Source organism: Rhinoderma darwinii, chromosome 1 (assembly GCF_050947455.1).
Source record: "Rhinoderma darwinii isolate aRhiDar2 chromosome 1, aRhiDar2.hap1, whole genome shotgun sequence".
NCBI classification, from domain to species: Eukaryota; Metazoa; Chordata; class Amphibia; order Anura; family Rhinodermatidae; genus Rhinoderma; species Rhinoderma darwinii.
This window is the reverse complement of record NC_134687.1, coordinates 420,884,348-420,903,593: the sequence shown is the minus strand read 5'-3', so window position 1 is coordinate 420,903,593 and position 19,246 is coordinate 420,884,348. Positions and strand designations below refer to the sequence as shown.

At 41.1% G+C, this 19,246-nt stretch overlaps 1 protein-coding gene across 3 annotated transcripts in view; it reads right to left on the bottom strand.

The window, feature by feature from the left end:
- SMTN (smoothelin) overlaps positions 1-19,246 on the bottom strand; it is a 132,740-nt gene that overhangs the window by 76,917 nt on the left and 36,577 nt on the right. For all 3 annotated transcript variants that reach the window (XM_075853294.1, XM_075853285.1, XM_075853302.1), the window contains exon 2: positions 2,900-3,057. In XM_075853294.1, coding sequence (XP_075709409.1) covers positions 2,900-3,057 — 158 coding nt within the window. The remainder of the gene's footprint in view (positions 1-2,899; positions 3,058-19,246) is intronic.

Here is a 19,246-nt window from a genome sequence, read left to right as displayed (position 1 = left end):
ACAAATAATGGCAGAAACCCCCTTGTGGCATAATGACACGATGGACCAGATGAGTACTTCACAGGATGCTGGGTTTTGGTCTAATCTAGGTATCAACACTGTCGGGGATGTGTTTAATAATAATGTATTACTTTCTTTTACCCAGCTGGAAGAGATATATCAGATCCCGAGACAGGCATTTTACAAATTTTTGCAATTCAGGCATTCTTTACAGGCCCAGTTTAGATGTAGAGACATAGACATCTCCTCATATCCCCTAATAGGTATTGTACGGTCCCGGGAGGGCTGATTTCCTCGATATACTCTTATCTCATACACGCCAAAGCAAGCAGGGCAGCCTTTCCGGCGCTGGACAAGTGGCAGGAGCTGATCCCATCCATGGATGAGGAGGCCAGAGATAGCCTTTTGGAATCACATAGATTTGTATCCCCTGCCATTAATAACAAACTTATACAGCTATATATAATACATCAGTGTTATCTAACACCACTACGATTATATAAAATGGGTAGAAGGCCCTCCCCCCAGTGTCATAGATGCCTTTATAGCCCGGCTGATTTCCGGCATATGATATGGGACTGCCCAGATATCCGCCACTTCTGGACGGAGGTTACTGCCTTGCTTGCTAGGGTTCTGTCGATTCCTGTGTTGGCAGAGCCAGGTATCTGCTTATTTGGGATGATGGAGGAAGACCTGATTTCTCCACATCTTCGAATTTGCCTTCAGGAGACGTTGTTTATGGCCCGCAAATCAATAGCGCTCAGGTGGATGAACGCCCGACCACCTACCAAGGCTATGTGGATCCAATTGGTAAATGCAGCTATACCTTATGAGCGTATAATGTTTCTTCATAGGAATCGTCCTGAAAAATTCAACTGGATATGGGATAATTGGTGTAATTCGGATCTTACGTCTTACTCAGGAACGGAGCTAACGGGGGCTATTAGAGGGATTCGCATATGAGCATTCAGGAGCTAGGTGGAATAGGGCCGAGTTGATTGATCGGCACTGCAGAGGGGGGTACCCTATACTCATATACCTGATCCTTTAATTGTTCATTTTGAGATACTGTATACTATATCAAGACAGAAATGTAACTGACAAGAATTTGATAAAAAGAGACGTATTTTCCTTTATTGTATTTTATTTTCTTTTTTTGTTTATGTGGTTATTTTTTTTTTTTGTTATTGTATAGGAGTGTTATGACTCTTGTTAAGTACTTCACAGTGATCATGAACAGATCGGCCCTGTATATGCATAACTTATGGACATGTCCGCTACGCGGGGGTCCTGCTGCTAACTGTGTTAATGTATTTATAGGTCTCCTTCAATAAACGGAGTTAAAAAAAAATTAAAAAAAAATATTGAAATAAAAAAATCTTTTTTTGCGACACTCATCCTTTAAAACTGCATTGATTGGAATGCGCTAACCCCATACAGAGGACTGGTGCAGCACAAGAAAAATCTTGGAGACGGGAGTGGGAGGTTTTGATTATGGTGGATCTTCTGCCAATGACCTTAGCTTAACGTAGAGCACGGGTAGGGTGGTAGACAGAGAGGAGATGTAAGAATGTGCAGCACTGTGGAGAGCTTTGTGGGTGAGAGTAAGAAGTTTGAATTTTATTCTGAAGGGGATGGGCAACCAGTGCAGTGACTGGCACAGGGTAGAGACATTGGTGTAACAGGTTGGTCAGATGAGCCTGGCTGCTGAATTAAGGATAGAGGGGAGAGTTTAATGAGTGGAAGACCGATTAGTAATGAGTTCCAATAGTCAAGACGAGAGTGAATCAGAGCAACAGTGAGAGTTTTGGCTGTTTCCACAGTAAGAAAGGGGCAGATAATGCATATGTTTTTGAGGTGCAGGTGACAGGAACTTGCAAGAAATTGAATATAAAGAGCAAAGGAAAAATAGGAGTCGAACATAACCCCAGGACAGCGGGCGTACTGTTTTATGGTAGTTCCTATCAGCTCACTGAGGGATGAAGCTACAGCTGCCCATGTAAATCTATGGAGTGTGGGGGATGGAGGAGCGAGCAGGAGCAGAGTGAGAGAGAGTCAGAGACACAGACGCTGTAGCAGCTTACTGGTAAGAGTTATATGTCACCCCAGTGCTGGATTCTCAGCTACTGCTCATTGCTGCAGCTCCTACATATATTTGATAGAAGGAGATAGAAGAGGAGAATTCTGCTTGCTATTCTGTCTGCCATACAATGCGCACAGAGGCATTTAGGCTCCACCCTAGAGATAGAGCCTGCAGAGGGAAAAACTGCAAAAAAATGCAGGATACAAATCATAGTGCTATTCCTCATGTATACACAGTTTATCATCATTTTATAGAAGTGACCTGAAAAGGATAGGTACGCTTTAATGCCAATAGAATGGAGCATACGGAGTAGGAGTTGGTGGTCTACATTCTGAAATGTTGGAGAGATCCAGAAGAATTAATAGAGCGCAATTGCCTTTATATTGAGCAGTCAGTAGATCATTTTAATGTAGAGTGCGGAAACCAGAGTGTAAGGGGTCAAGAAGAGAGTTAACAGAGATAATGGATCAGGCGAGATTAGAACTCTCTCTAATCTCCCTATCTCTAGACTCATTGTGGAAGCTAGGTCAATAGTTAGCAGCGCAGGATGTTCAGTAACGGGGTTATAAAAGCATGTTTTTAAAAAAAAAAAAAAAAAAGGGGGAGGAGGCAAGGATCCCAGATGGAAGATTCTAAAAACTAATACTATAGTGGCTTATTAGCAGATTGTTGGGTAAAGGAATTCTCCGTTGACCACCTATATACCCTCTTTGCCAGAGGCAGACACATGGAATTGCCTACCCAGCTAGGTTTGGAGTTCGGTGCTAATAAGCAGCTATCAGGCATACTGTAATTCATGTTTAATAGTGAACAAACCCAGGCTGATTCTCCTTGTCCTCTTGTCCATTACTTCGCTCGGATCTGAAACGTTTAGATGCCAAGGCTTCTTCACAACGCTCGAGCTCCTGCCGCCGCAACTCCCTAATAGCTGTGCGAATCTGCCGCCTCTCTGCCAGGTCCAAAGTCACTTCCAGCTGTAAAAGACAAAGAATATACAGGTTCTGAGCCAAGATTCAAAATGTGCATGACTTATTTGGGGGATTAATACAGAGTAAATTGTTAGGCAGAGTTGATGCTGGATGACTAAATAAATGACTGTTCAGAGTTTCCATAGTCAAAACAAAAATCTTTTTATTTCAACAAATTAGTTTATGGAAAACTCGCCAAAGACTGGATGGAACAGCTAAATTTTAACCCTTTTTCTGGCATAGCGCCCAATACCAGTCTCCAAAGCAGAGCACCACGAGAAGCTAACAGGGTCACTTCACCTAAATAACAGCAATAAATGTATACATGACAATTTACACAGACCATTTACCATTTGTTCATATTAGCAATAGGACTTCTGTTTGACATAACCGCTTCGAAGAATGCTTGAAATAGATACCAATGAATCCTGATGGATATCCAAAGGACAGATTGGAGAGAGTGTAAACAGCCTTAAAAAGTACAAATGCCTGGAACCTTTCAAACGTATGGGTGCCAGTGGATCAATCTGTGGTGTGGAACACCCTTAAGTTTGGGGTTCCGCAACGATTATACCAACAAATGATCTTTCTAAATAAAATAAATAAAAAAAATAAAAAAAAAATATGTATAAACATACAGATGTTAGGAAATCACAAACTCCAGGTGTCCAAACCCTCTGCCAAGAAAGGAAGTTAGCCCGAGCACAACACAAAAACCACACACAGCAGGGGTGTATTCACAAGAGTAGGTTTTGTCACAATTTTGATAAATCATTGAATTTTTGGGGGATAAATTGCAAACAAAAAAAAAAAAAAAGCCACAACACCTGCTTGTGTGAGTGCAGCAGTATTTGTTACAATACTCTTTGCATGTGACAAGATATTTGTGTACAAGGCAACATTGGTTGAGTTTGATACAATATAGAAAAGGGGTGGGGGAACCCTATACAACATGTCGTCCCCCCCCCCCCCATGCTATCCACCTCAGTAGCTTTCTAGGAATCTCAGAAATGAATATTATATCTTGAAACACTAGAGGGCAGCACTGTGCTGCTAAATATTCTGCAGGATATGGAATGCAGATATAAATAGGAGATCACATCTGGCCGTCCAGGTTTAAATTTCCCAACAAATTGTTTTTAAGTCTACTTATGGAACAAGGGGAAAAACATCTTGGCACTATGTGCAATACTTGGCAGCAACAGCACATGTTCTGGTTAGATTTCTTCTGATAAACACTGGTCCGGTTATTTTTTACATTACAAAACATTTTTAGAGAAATTGGACTGTAAATAAAAAAACGGCAGACAAGAAACTATTAAGAAAAGCAAAACATTAAATTATTTGCCAATAAAACCCAAAGAGAGGCATACATATGTAGGGGGGAAATGAGGGGAAGGCAAAACATCTAAATAAGGAACATCTGGCGGAGACTTGACACAAACATATTATATTATAAACATTTCACAATGGAAACTTAGTGGAATAATAATCTAAAAAACATTGCATTAAATGAGGGAAAAAAAAAAAAGTATGAAATCATTGTCACTCTGTACAGGGGATGGAAGCCAGAGTACCTATAAAGTGGTGTCCGCTTTCAGCTTCCATGCAGGGCTGTAGTCCCGATAGGGCCAGCAACCAAATATTAACACCGAATCAGCCATAGCTTTGTGCCCACCACACAGAATAACCGTTAATATTGTGCCACCCACAATTTCTATAAAAGAGTTCTGCTTACACAGTAATTCCGGTTACACTAGTGAAAGTACACAAAGTTGCCTGTCAAAATCAGTGGGACAACAATACCAAAATAAGTGTGATAAGTAGAGCAGTGCACATACAAATATGCCACCCACAATACCCCAAAACAGATCATCCTACGAGCAGTCACGTAAATGTAGTCATTACTTCTTGAAGTCAGAGTAGCCACGTAGAAGACATCGGGCAGAAAGGGCCGACAGTGCTAGGAATCCAGGAGGTGTCACGGACCGCTCAACACAAGTTCTGGTTTTGGGTAGTTGCATACGGCTCCTGAGCCAACGTTGTTCAACATAGTGCTGGGTTTGTTGTCAGTAAAATTAAGAGGCTATGTTCATACAGGTTGAATACGCTGTGTAAAAGTACACCGCGCATCCGATCTAGAACCCGCAGAATTCCAGACGAAAGACTGCATCAAATTGTGATGCAGATTATTGGCCCTAATCGCCGCAGCAGAAAGGAGCAAAAATAATAAATGAAAATAATTTAAATTTTCACCGGCGTTGCCATAGCAACACGTCCCTCTGGTCTCCACTGCAGCCCACGTGACAACTACAGCCTGTGATTGGCTGCAGCAGTCACATGAGATGAAACGTCATCACAGGCAGCCGGACTGCACGGATTACGGCCTGCAAACAGAGAGTTGTCGCTATTACAGCGCTAGGGGGGTAAGTAGCAAGAAAGTTTTTATTTCAGATTTGCGATTTTTGCAGCAGAATCAAAGCTTTGCGGATGCAAAAAAAAATCGGATTTGACATTTGTTGCGTCTTCTACCTCCCTATTGAACTTAATGGCAAAAACTTGCAACGATTCCGCAGAATAAATGGACATGCTGCGGATTAAAAAAAAACCCGTCAATTTATGAACGTTTTCTCAGCAGATCTGTTTAGATCTCATCCACTTTGCTGCTACTGTAATACCCTTAAAACTGGAGAGTCACTTTAATGTTAACACTTTAAAGCCCCTTTAACTATAAACAGTCATACAAGATGATCTACTGGATTTGTGGAGTACATTCGCCTTATGTGCAGCATTCCTACAATAAGAGAAGGCTATTTTCTGAGAAATGATTGCTAGCTTATGTGTCACAGCATCGGAACGGTGCAGGGGGCACATGTGTTGCAATACAAAATGTCATTGTATTCTAGGAATGCTGAAAACTCCTGTAGAAAGCGTCATCTGAAGGAGGAGAAGAGTGAAATGTCAGACAGTGACCTATAAAAGCTGGAACCAGTTTATGGAACAGTTTTCATTGCTTCAGAGTATAATCAAATCACTCACGAACACACCATGTGCCATTTCTTCTGATATTTTCAATCACTAAAGAATGTGCATCCCCAGCAAGGAAGATGGAGGAGCACTGCGGAGGAACACCACGTTTCACAGAAAAACCGCTACAAGTGGTAAATTCTTCAACTACTTGCCAGCAAATGATGCAACAGGAAAATGAATATTCCATATATAAAATAGGAGCACGATTTCTGGCAGTTCAGCCATAGCCAGCACCAGTGAAGAATGCTTGCACCAAAAAACAAGCAATGTAAAAACAAACACCAATGTTTTTTTGAGATGGAAAGTTGTGTGGTGACTGCGATTTGCGTGGAAATTCATAAAGCTGTGTAACCGGAGTCCTATACAAAACACATGCTCCAGCAGAAGGAAAAAAAAAATGGCTCAGTGAACATTTATCCCTAAAAGCAGGTGTGTGTGTGCGCGCGTGTGTATGTATGTATGTATGTATGTATGTATGTATGTATGTATGTATGTATGTATGTATGTATGTATATATATATATATCCCATATACACAAGCAGCTCTAATTTCTCATCAATTTTATTCAAAGAAATTGAAGCACAAAGTATCTAAAATAGTAGCGTGACGGTAAATTCGTAATTAGAACTTGGACATTAAATCCATCTTTTAAAAAATACTCATAAGCTAATTTTTTTTTGCACCAAGAAAAACATTCCACAGTGCAAGGTTGGATAAAAATCAATTCCCACGTGGGATGAAGTCTAGTACACGAACCTCATGAGACTTGGTTGTTTAGACATGTTTAAGAGGTTTCAGAGTGATACTTGGTGGGAACTTGCCTTCAAGGTGCTGTAGAGAATAGTTTACAATGCTTTCACATTTTGTAGTGGAGAACCCCATGTCTGACGGAGCAAACTATTTTGTGGCGTTTTGTACATTTCTATAGCCCATTGTATCGTTTTATTCTGAAAACCTGCGTTTCCAGTGTCAGACTGCACAATTGAAAATCTAATCTTTATTCACCCTCACTTTTTTTTTTTTTTTTTTTTTAAAGGGAATAAAAATACTTCGTTATTTTTTGGGGAAAAGACTGTTGAAATACAGCGGTGAAGTGGTTCCAGTGCCATATTTTCGGACAAGAACGGCAGTGCACGGAAGCTGTAGGGCACCTTTCAACCACAATGTGGTACTGTGAAGGCTCCGTCGAGTGCCATATGTACGGAGAGATTGTCCTCTAGAAAATCAAGAGTGAGGGTGGTTTCACACACACACACACACGCACGCACGCGTTTTTTTTGCAAAAACTCCACTGCTGTTTTGATGCGGTTTTCTTCAGCCAAAGCCAGAACTGGATCCGACAGGAAGGCGAAGTACAAGTCCCTCCTTTAGATAGTCTAATCCTTTTGAATCCATTTTTGGCTTGGATCTAAAAAACTGAATTAAACAAAATAACAAAAAAAACTTTGTTGAAACCCTTAAATGCCATGTACAACCTTGAATGTCATTTATTTTTGTGCTATGTACCTTTCTGTTCAAGTTGCAAAGGTGGTTCACCGGCTCTTAAAATTGGGTTCCGGAAGAAATGGCACTGATGCCATTTCTACTTGTAACGTGATGCGTTATAACAGTGGTGAGGATGCAACCAGTGTGGATACGCCGTGTGCCTCACGCTGGGGGCAGCTTATAGTTGTTAAAAGGTGGCTGTTCCTGCCTAATGAAGCTTAGTGTGCTGGCTACAGTCCACAGAGGAGTGCTGGTGTGCCCTGTGGGCACGAGTAGGCCCTGAAGCAAGAGAGCTCATGGATGTGGCACGTGGTGCGCAGGAGCCTCCCTGAAAATACTGAGACAGTGGGTTGAAGTTGCCAGGGGGCTCCCTTACCATAGCAACAAAGCCAAGAGAAAGAAAAGGCCTGGAATTAAAGTGGACACGCTCCTGCATTAGGGACGAGCCCGATCTCCGTCCAAAAGGAAACCAAGCGGGTGAGCCACCATTTTTGCAACATGCCTCTCTGCAGAGTTTATTGTATGCTTTTGTGGCCATTTTGCAAAGATTCCCGACCTAAAAGGATCTATTATTATTGCATCAAACCTGGGTTTCTGGTCATCATTCCGGGACGAAAACCTGCAGAGCCTTTCCGTTTGGCTTCTTTCTGGATTCATACCAGATAAGTAATCCATCTTACAAAGTTACACAACTTTAAGTGGAGTCATTATTTACGTCGTGGTTTAAAGTACAAGTGCTCATAAGATTTTATTTTCTTAACACTTTATTACCTTTATATGCAAGTAAACTTTTGAGGGCTTACTAGCTTTAAGACCGAATTGCATTTCGATTTTGGTCAAGATTGAGGCTCCATATGGTAACTGACAAGCTATATATACACAGATACTCCGGCTCATGTACAAAAAGTGTTCGTAGTGGAAGATTCCCCAATTTATATACATTTTGCAATATTGTGAAGTTCACAAAAATGTTAGAAATGGTCTCACGGTCAACACAGGCCTGATACATCATGCAACATCTTTCTGCATATGTTGCACTATAAATAAGACCTTAACGTCTGTGTTCATTTTTCTGAAGGGGGTGGGTGGTGGGAATGTAGACTTTCAAATCAATAGAAATCCTAGCTGTATGTAAGTGCTGAAACCCAAACAAAGAATGGTTGGGGCTCCACGGAAGGGAACGGTCTATTGGGATTTAAACACAAGAGAATTTATTCAAAAGAGAAAAAAAACAAAAAAAAAACAACTTTTAAACAAGAACTTTCTGCTAGCTGCCAATGTCAAAGCAGTTAATGAAATGGTAGCCAACAATGAGATTGATCTGCTGGTACCAGAGATTCTTAAAAAAAACAAAAAACGACTGAACATAGTGATAACTGCTTTTACAAGATCAACACTTTAGAAAGCCCTGGACTTCAGTATGGTCTATACTGTATAAGGCTTAGGCCCCATGCACACGACCGTAGATTTCATCTGAAAATGACGGGTCGTAATTACGGACCCATTGATTTCTATGGCCGACTGACACCTTACGGGAAGGTGTCCGGGCCGTAGAAAGCTTCCGTAAAAAAATAGGACACGTCCTATTCTTTGTTTCTATGGACCGTGGTCCCATACTTTATAATGGGAGCGTGGCCCGCAGATGCCGTGCACATGGGGTCTTATTTAGGATGAGGCATTGTCAAATAGCAACTAACCAGGTCTCCACTTTTATTTGCCAGTCTGGACTGACTGGCTGCTATACAAACAACCATCCCATTGTTCTTTTTATACAGATTTAATTTATTTTTTTTTAATTTATTTCTTTACTATCAATTGTACCTTCCTAATACAACTTCAATCAATCATAAAAGCTGGTCGTTTCTCTAATAGCATTACATCTACTGATGCACCCAAGAATCCTACTAACTTTCGCAAAGCCTGAAAACACTGTGCACTCAAAGATCTTCAAACTGAACGCCCCAAGTCTGTCTTCAGTATTCCTGGCTAAAGCCGTACTCCCCACACAATATTTAGACAAGGTATTCTTTCTCCGCAAGTGAATTTAAACATTGTTTCTATTGCTTCGACAACAATTCCAACTTCGGCCCCATGCACACAACCGTAGTTTTCATTAGTAATTCCGGATGAAATTGCGGACCCATTCATTTCTATGGGCTACGGACACCTTTTAGTATATTTACGGATGGGTGTCCGTTCCGTAGAAATAATCCGTAAAATAAAGAACATGCTCTATTCTTGTCCGTACTTAAGGCACGTACTCCACATAGTAATTACGGAAGTGCCCATAGACTTCTGACAGCTACGGATGTGCACCCGTAGCCGTCCGTGATTACGGAAGAGTTGCTACGCAACGCCAAGGGATTACTCAGAATTCCTCCCCGTTTTTTTTTTTGCGGATCCGTAAACACGGATGATTTATGGACTGTATTTGTGGACAGCATGCCATATATGCGGATGAGTTGCGGATGACTACGGATCCATATTTGAAGACACTAAAAACCATTACGGTGTGCATGAGGCTGTATGCCCCATGCACACGACCGTATAAATTGCACATAATTGCGGACCGCAATTACTGACCCATTCACTTCTATTGTCCATGGACACCTTCCCGTTTATTTAAGTGAAGGTGTCCAGGCCGTAGAAGAAGAAGTGCACATGTCCTATCTTTTGCTTTTTACAGTCCGTGCTCCCATACTTTGTATGAGAGCACTGGTCAAAAACGCAGGAGGCTGTCCGCGGCCGGCCATGCTCGCAATTGCGGCCCGTGATTACAGGCACGGCCGTGTGCATGGGGCGTTAGCCAAGTCTCTCTCCATATTACAGATACCTCCAAGAACACGATCTCTAATACCTTTGTATCTCAGCAAAAAAATTAAACTTACAAACCAAAACAAAACTTACATGCTACGTGCAGAAATGTTTGCCAATAAAAAAACTTTACCAACAGATTAGCTATGCTAATGATCATTTTTTTTTTTTTTAGGAACCTACAAACCAAAACCCCTGAAAAATTGGAAGCAGAACGCCTTTAAACATCTGCCCATTGATTTCAAATGGGAAAAACGGCGTTCTGTTCCGACAAGCCGTTTTTTTCGCACGGCCGCGAAAAAGAAGTGCAGGTCATTTCTTGGGACGTTTTTGGAGCGGATTATCATTGACTATAGAAAACTGCTCCAAAACGCCACGAAAATGGCGAGTGGCTTAAAAAAAACGTGTGAAAATCAGAAGCGGTTTTCCCTTGAAACCAGCTCCGGATTTTCAGACGTTTTTGACTAGCGTGTGAACATACCCTTAAAGTCCAAACAGATCCTTAGAGAAGAACAGAACTTGGAAAAACCTTCATACTCCGCATGCAGTTCCAGTTCACTTTGATGACTGAAGCACAATACAAACCAAAATGAATATGAAGGGTTTTTCCGTGGGTGGACAGCTCTAAGGGCCCAAGTGTTTACTGTGAGAAGGGAACAGTAAGTGGGAATTATCTTATATTTATATCTGCCAGTCACAAAGAAAATATTTAGCTGAAAAGTTGCAAGTTCTGCATCCCTTTCCCCAGCGTCATGCCATAATCTTGGCAGCTCAGCTGGCTCACATCTGGATGCCGTTTGTGGTGATGTTTTCTGTTGATGCTCTCAGAAAACATAAAAGAGAACACAATCTGATGAGAATCTACAATTTAATGACCAGAATGGCTCTTAATGCTGTTCAGCATAAAGGAAACAAGCTAAAAAGGAAATCAATTTACCCTCCCATTTCCTACTCACATTTACTACTGTACTACACCTTACGTCACACCAATCCCATATGTCAAACATCCACGAAGGGAAGTCAACATTCAAGATCAACACAATCTTGCTTACACAGTGTACTCTTTAAAAAAAAAAAAAATAAATAAATGTGAGAAGTATAATCTCAAACATCTTCCATATACTGGAGGAGTACCACTTACAGGAATAAATTACATAACATGCAAAATGTATGTATGAAAATATACCATGACTCACGACAGGGATACCTTTTGGCTTACTGGCCCTTGGATGACCATGTTGCTCACCATCAAAGTCACACAAACAAGTGCCGATAGACTGACTTCCAAGTGTACGTACTTTAATGTCTCATGCACACGACCGTGTGTGTCGTCCGAGTCCCGTCAGTGATCTGAGGAAAGAGAGGACACGTGTCTTCCTCGGATCGGAGATTGACCATTTTTCACGGACCCGATTCACCCGCTAAAGTGAATGGGTCCGTGAAGACTATCGGGTGCCACTCGGATGCCGTCAAAAACTACCCGAGTGGCACAACGGTCATGTGCAAGGAGTCTTAAAGAAGTTACATCATTTTTATAAACATAAGGACATATCCAGAAACCTTTTCTCTGATCATGGGATTCTGCTATCAGGAAACTGTAAAAGGCAATAGTAAAATAAAACTTCAAGAGCAGTTTAGCACATGTACATGCAACTTGCATGTTAACAGATTGTGGATTTACATTTTTGACCAATGTCTATGCATTACAGTGAGAAGAACTTTCATATTCTTCTGTCAATATTCGTTCAACAAAGCCATCAATTAGTTTCTCGCAAGTAGGCGCTCATGCAGATGATTTAGAGCTGTACTACAAAGCCCAAAGCAGCCTATGGGCCCGACTAATGCCTCCGATTTTATACACCGTTTGCCATTTAAATTAGAAAAAATAATAAAAGAAATTGTGGCATGCTTTATCAACTAGGTAGACAACCAGTAGACCAAGATCTACTGGTAGATCAGGTTTTTTTTGCCCACTCTTCCAGGCAAAACTGCTCCTACTCCTTCAAGTTATGAGAGTTGCGTTGATGTACAGCAGGCTTCAAATTGGATTAAGGTCTGGCCTTTGACAAACGCATTCCAAGACATCATTGTTTTGCTGGAAGGTGAATTTTTGTCCCGGTCTCAAATCTCTGGCAGACAAACAGGTTTTCCTCAAGAATTGCCCTTTGTTTACTGCCATCCATCTTTCCTTCAATCCCAACCATTTTTTCAGCCCCTACCGATGAAAAACATCCCTCACAGCATGATGCTGCCACCACCATGCTTCACTGTAGGAACGGTCTACTTGAGGTGATGACAAGTGTTGTCATTTTGTGCCACACAGTTTCCCCATGATTGTCAAAAAATAGCGGCCAAGCTGCAGTTCTGCAGCACAGCCGCTATGTAATGTACGGAGCCAACTGATTCCAGCTCTGTATATTGCATACTGTGCAATGACATTCAGTGACTGCAGGCAACCAATCGGTGCGGGGTCAGGGTGTCTGACCCCACAGTTTGTATACCGATGACATATCTGGTGGATAGGGCATGAGTTGTCAGGTAGTGGACAACCCCTTTAAGTTATCTGACCAGAGAACATTAATTTTGTTCTAATGGATTCAATGATGCTCCAAGGGATGTTCAAAGTTTGGGATATTTTTTAATAACCCAACGCTGATCTATACTTCTGCTCAACTTTGTCTCTGACCTGTTTGGAGAGCTCCTTGGTCTTCATGTTACTTGCTCAGTGGTGTTGCAGACTCCAGGGCCTTCAGAACAGGTGTATTTAGTGACAGATCATGTGATTGCACACAGGAACCTTAAACTAATTATGGGACTTTTGAAGTTAATTGGATTGACTAGAACTTATTTAGGGGTTTTATAGAAAAGGTGGCGAGTACACATGTACTTTTCATATTTTGAGGTTTTTTTTTTGTTTGTTTTTTTAAAGCTAGGTGGTTTTTCATTCTACTTTAACAACTTGGACTATTTTGTCAGGTCCATTACATAAAATCTAAATTTAAAATCCATTTTAATTCCAGGTTATAATGCAACAAAAAAGAAAACACCAAAGCACTATTTTACTGGAAAATATGCTGTGCTTTTGCTCCATTTTTGAGAAAACATTTTCACATTTAAAAAAATATGATGGTAACATGTATGTTCGTGAAATATCAAAATCCTGTGCAAATAGTACCCTGTATATGTGCCATGTAGGACCTGCGACAAACTTGTTTTCTGTGTGAAAAGAGACGTTTAGGTCACAGGACCTTATGTATTATTTCGGTAGATCTCGACCAATGTTGAAATGGCATGTTATGGAGGTAATGTCTCCTAAAAGCAATGCTTCTATGGGAGAATATCTCCATAATACGGTGTAGTACGGAGGCACCATAGCAATAAGAATCTAGACTGCTCCTCAGCCATTCACCAGCAAAACAGTCAGGGAATGAGATGGACAGTTTTTAAAAATCCAGATATTGATAGCGTTGTAAGACCTGGCTCAAACTTTACCAAAATTCTGGAACACCCGCTGTGCGTTCCATTTATTAACAATTTGATACTTTTTCTGACATGCTCGACAAAGCACAGCATTTTGGTTTGACACGTTTTTGTGGGGTTATGAAAAGCCGCCTGCTCTAGGTGCGTGTGGACTTTTCAGGTATTTTTCTTTATAGGCTTTTCAAAAACGCTTGTACAAAGTGTCACAAACCCCACTAAAAACACAAAAAAAAAACAAAAAAAAACAACTTGCTACAAACTACTGCCATTTCTTTTGAGACAGAGCAAAAACCTTTGGTCAAGGAGGCCTTAAACATATGGCTATTATACAATGTACTACATAACCATTACAACTGTTTATTTGCCTTATATTTCCCTCAACCCCTTAATGACTGGGCCTGAAAAGGCCTTAACGACCAGCTAAACTCTTCTGTTTTTGCCTCTATGCAGCAATAACTTATTTTCTCATTGACGCGGCTGTACGATGCCTTGTTTTATGCGGGAGAAATTGTATTTTGTTTTTGCATGGTTTGTGTGTAGAAATTTTTTTTTTACTGCCAAAAGACGTCACTGTAGACGAAGCACCCACACCGCCTGCCGTCAAAAAACAGTGGGCAGTCCTAAGGGGTATTCTGAGGATTGACATTCATTCCAGGTCAGTTGGAAATGCCATAAGTGTCTGATTGGGTTAACCTCTGGTAACCCAATCTATCAAGAAACCAGGAGTCCTGGCACCCCAACCTATCATGAGAACCAGCACCCCAGACTCCCCATTGTGTGTGCAGCTCACTCCATTAAAGTCTATAGAAGTTGCTGATACAAATCGAGCATGCTGTAACATGTGGCAGTTTCAGGACCCTCTTCTGTCATTTAACTATTTGCTTAATCGAGCCAACGAAGTATAAATCATGTAAACAATCATACATGTATAAACAGACGTTTCCAAAGACAGATACGTACAGCAGAGTGTACGGTCTGGTGTCTGTGTGATCCCATCAGAAGGGCAGTATCCCCTTGACACAAGTTGTACTGCTAAAAGAAGTGAGCATAGATCAAAGTAAAATTATATATATATATATATATATATATATACACACATACATATACATACATACATACATACACACGTTCAAAAGTTTAGGGTCACTTAGAAATTTCCTTATTTTTGAAAGAAAAGCAGTTTTTACAATGAAGATAACATTAATCAGAAATACACTCTATACATTGTTAATGTGCTAAATGACTATTCTAGATGCAAACGTCTGGTCTTTAATGCAATATCTACATATATAGAGGCCCATTTCCAGCAACCATCACTCCAGTGTTCTAATGGTACATTGTGTTTGCTAACTGTGTTAGAAGGCTAAGGGATGATTAGAAAACACTTGAAAACCCTTGTGCAATTATGTTAGCACCGCTGTAAACAGTTTTGCTGTTTAGAGGAGCTATAAAACTGACCTTCCTTTGAGCTAGTTGAGAATCTGGAGCATTACATTTGTGGGTTCGATTAAACTCTCAAAATGGCTAGAAAAAGAGAGCTTTCATGTGAAACTCGACAGTCTATTCTTGTTCTTAGAAATGAAGGCTATTCCATGCGAGAAATTGCCAAGAAACTGAAGATTTCCTACAACGGTGTGTACTACTCCCTTCAGAGGACGGCGCAAACAGGCTCTAACCAGAGTAGAAAGAGAAGTGGGAGGCCCCGCTGCACAACTGAGCAACAAGACAAGTACATTAGAGTCTCTAGTTTGAGAAATAGATGCCTCACAGGTCCTCAACTGGCAGCTTCATTAAATACACGCAAAAACGCCAGTGTCAAAGTCTACAGTGAAGAGTCGACTCCGGGATGCGGGCCTTCAGGGCAGAGTGGCAAAGAAAAAGCCATATCTGAGACTGGCTAATAAAAGGAAAAGATTAACATGGGCAAAAGCACACAGACATTGGACAGAGGAAGATTGGAAAAAAGTGTTATGGAAAGACGAATCGAAGTTTGAGGTGTTTGGATCACACAGAAGAACATTTGTGAGACGCAGAACAACTGAAAAGATGCTGGAAGAGTGCCTGACGCCATCTGTCAAGCATGGTGGAGGTAATGTGATGGTCTGGGGTTGCTTTGGTGCTGGTAAATTGGGAGATTTGTACAAGGTAAAAGGGATTTTGAATAAGGAAGGCTATCACTCCATTTTGCAACGCCATACCCTGTGGACAGCGCTTGATTGGAGCCAATTTCATCCTACAACAGGACAATGACTCAAAGCACACCTCCAAATTATGCAAGAACTATTTAGGGAAGAAGCAGGCAGCTGGTATTCTATCTGTAATGGAGTGGCCAGCGCAGTCACCAGATCTCAACCCCATAGAGCTGTTGTGGGAGCAGCTTGACCGTATGGTACGCAAGAAGTGCCCATCAAGCCAATCCAACTTGTGGGAGGGGCTTCTGGAAGCATGGGGTGAAATTTCTCCCGATTACCTCAGCAAATTAACAGCTACAATGCGAAAGGTCTGCAATGCTGTAAATGGAGCATTCTTTGACGAAATCAAAGTTTGAAGGAGAAAATTATTATTTCAAATAAAAATTATTTCTAACCTGGTCAATGTCTCGACTATATTTTCTAGTCATTTTGCAACTCATTTGATAAATATAAGTGTGAGTCTTCATGTAAAACACAAAATTGTCTGGGTGACCCCAAACTTTTGAACAGGTGTGTGTATATATATATATATATATATATATATATATATATATATATATATTAGTCTGTGGGAATAGTGTAAGCCAGTCTTGTATAAAACCTGACTGAAGAGACAAAGATACATTTAAACACACTTTATTTTTTTGCGGTTTTTATTAAATCTACATTTGTAGAGATGGAAGTAAATGGTTTATTGTAGGTTTTATCTTTATTAACTGGACAGTACTTCAGTACTTAAATAAATACCGCTCCATCTACTTCCAATCACTAATGAATCAGACAGTGTCTGTCTTGCTGTCAAACAAGGGGTTAAAGAAACAATTTCCAGAAAACAACCCCTCAGGAACTTGTCCAACTGAAACAAAAATTATGCTCAAGCATCGGGAAAGTATATGTGGCAAGAGTACAAAAGTGAGCCCTTTACTATGCAATAGTGACTATATGTTGAAAGTAAAGGATCCAATACACGGATCCAAAAACTACACTTCCGTAACGCATATTATGAGTCACACCTGTTAGACACATGCTCCAACAGAAGGATGAGAAGAAGCAGTCCGTAATACCAACTCCTAAACTTCCAAACGTGAGTAGTCCGTGAATCTTGTGACGATGAAAGAGGAAGGAAATTAGTAGAGGGAGAGAGATCAGAGGAAGATACTGTCAGATATGCAGTTCTTCCTTATATGGTTTAATCCTGACTGTTCACTGTGTCTGAAAACGTCACGCTTGGGAAAAAAAAAAAAAAAAAAAAAGTAGAAGTGAAAATATACATCTATATATAACCACTAGAGGCCCTGGAGTTAGATTTCACAGTACCGTGACAAATGTGGGATCTGAAGGGAGATAGACGGGAAAATTAAAGTTTGTCAAAATAGAAATGCTCAGCATTCACAGCAGGGTTGCCAACAGGGTTAAATTTACGGGCAGTCCGCAAAAACTGGTGTTTTTTTTCCTGCCGTCCGTAGCGTCCAGCAGAAAAAAAAAATATAAAATAAATCAGTCCGGGATTTCTCTGCAGTCTCCCGGAAGTTTGCACTGCGCATGCGCCGAAATGTACATGCGCAGTGCAAAGGAATAGTAGGCCGCAGCCAGGCAGATTTTCATATTCCGCGGAATCTGAAAATATGCAGGCCGGCCGCTGCCTAGTGATGTCGGTGCCGGGAGTGTACCAATACAGTCACCTGACGTCAGGTGACTGGACCAGTCCTGTGCCGTCACCGACCCCAGTCAAACGTGATCCTCCACTGCATGACCACCTCCTCCTCCTGACAGTGATTTGTGTCAAGGAGAGCGGTAGTGGTAGGCTACCGCTCTGTTGGCACCAAGTACAAGGGAAGGGGGGCACTATCTACAAGGGGGGCTGTGTGGCGTGTTATCTGCAGGGGGGTTTGGTTACTGATGGGCACTTTTACTGTGTTGAGCACGGAGGGATCATTAGAACCATCTGGGGCACTGTGAATTAAGAGTTTGTTTAGAGGATGGGGTATACGTGAGTAGGATGCTGGAAAGCAAGAAACCGACACGTCTGTGTCAAATTCCGCAGAGACGAGTCGTGGCTGGAATAAGACGTCACAGTGGTCTGGGCCAAATGGAGTAAAAAAAATAATAATAATGGGAAAGTGAACGAACGACTCCTCAGAGAAACTATCACCTAAAATTAGCGGGGGGAAAACTACAAGTGGAGCTGTGATTGGTGAGTCACTCCTAGCACACTGCACAGGCAATGATTTTGTAATGGGTCTGTAAATATTTTGGTCTGTCCTTGAATTTTAGCACAGTAGTCCAGAAATTTCTGAAGTGGAGGTTGGCAGCCCTGATTCACAGGGATGCTTGAGTATTCGATATACGGAGCTGAACAAACACTGATATAATAAATGTACGATAATCCTGTAGTCTCAGAACCTGGATTATCGCAGAATCATTATATATATATATATATATATATATATATATATATATATATATATTACACACATACATATATACACACACACACATTCAAAAGTTTGGGGTCACCCAGATAATTTTGTGCTTTCCATGAAAACTCACTTATATTTATCAAATGAGTTGCAAAATGACTAGAAAATATAGTCAAGACATTGACAAGGTTAGAAATAATGATTTTTATTTCAAATAATAATTTTCTCCTTCAAACTTTGCTTTCGTCAAAGAATGCTCCATTTGCAGCAATTACAGCATTGCGGACCTTTGGCATTCTAGCTGTTAATTTGCTGAGGTAATCGGGAGAAATTTCACCCCATGCTTCCAGAAGCCCCTCCCACAAGTTGGATTGGCTTGATGGGCACTTCTTGCGTACCATACGGTAAAGCTGCTCCCACAACAGCTCTATGGGGTTGAGATCTGGTGACTGCGCTGGCCACTCCATTACAGATAGAATACCAGCTGCCTGCTTCTTCCCTAAATAGTTCTTGCATAATTTGGAGGTGTGCTTTGGGTCATTGTCCTGTTGTAGGATGAAATTGGCTCCAATCAAGCGCTGTCCACAGGGTATGGCATGGCGTTGCAAAATGGAGTGATAGCCTTCCTTATTCAAAATCTCTTTTACCTTGTACAAATCTCCCACTTTACCAGCACCAAAGCAACCCCAGACCATCACATTACCTCCACCATGTTTGACAGATGGCGTCAGGCACTCTTCCAGCATCTTTTCAATTGTTCTGCGTCTCACAAAT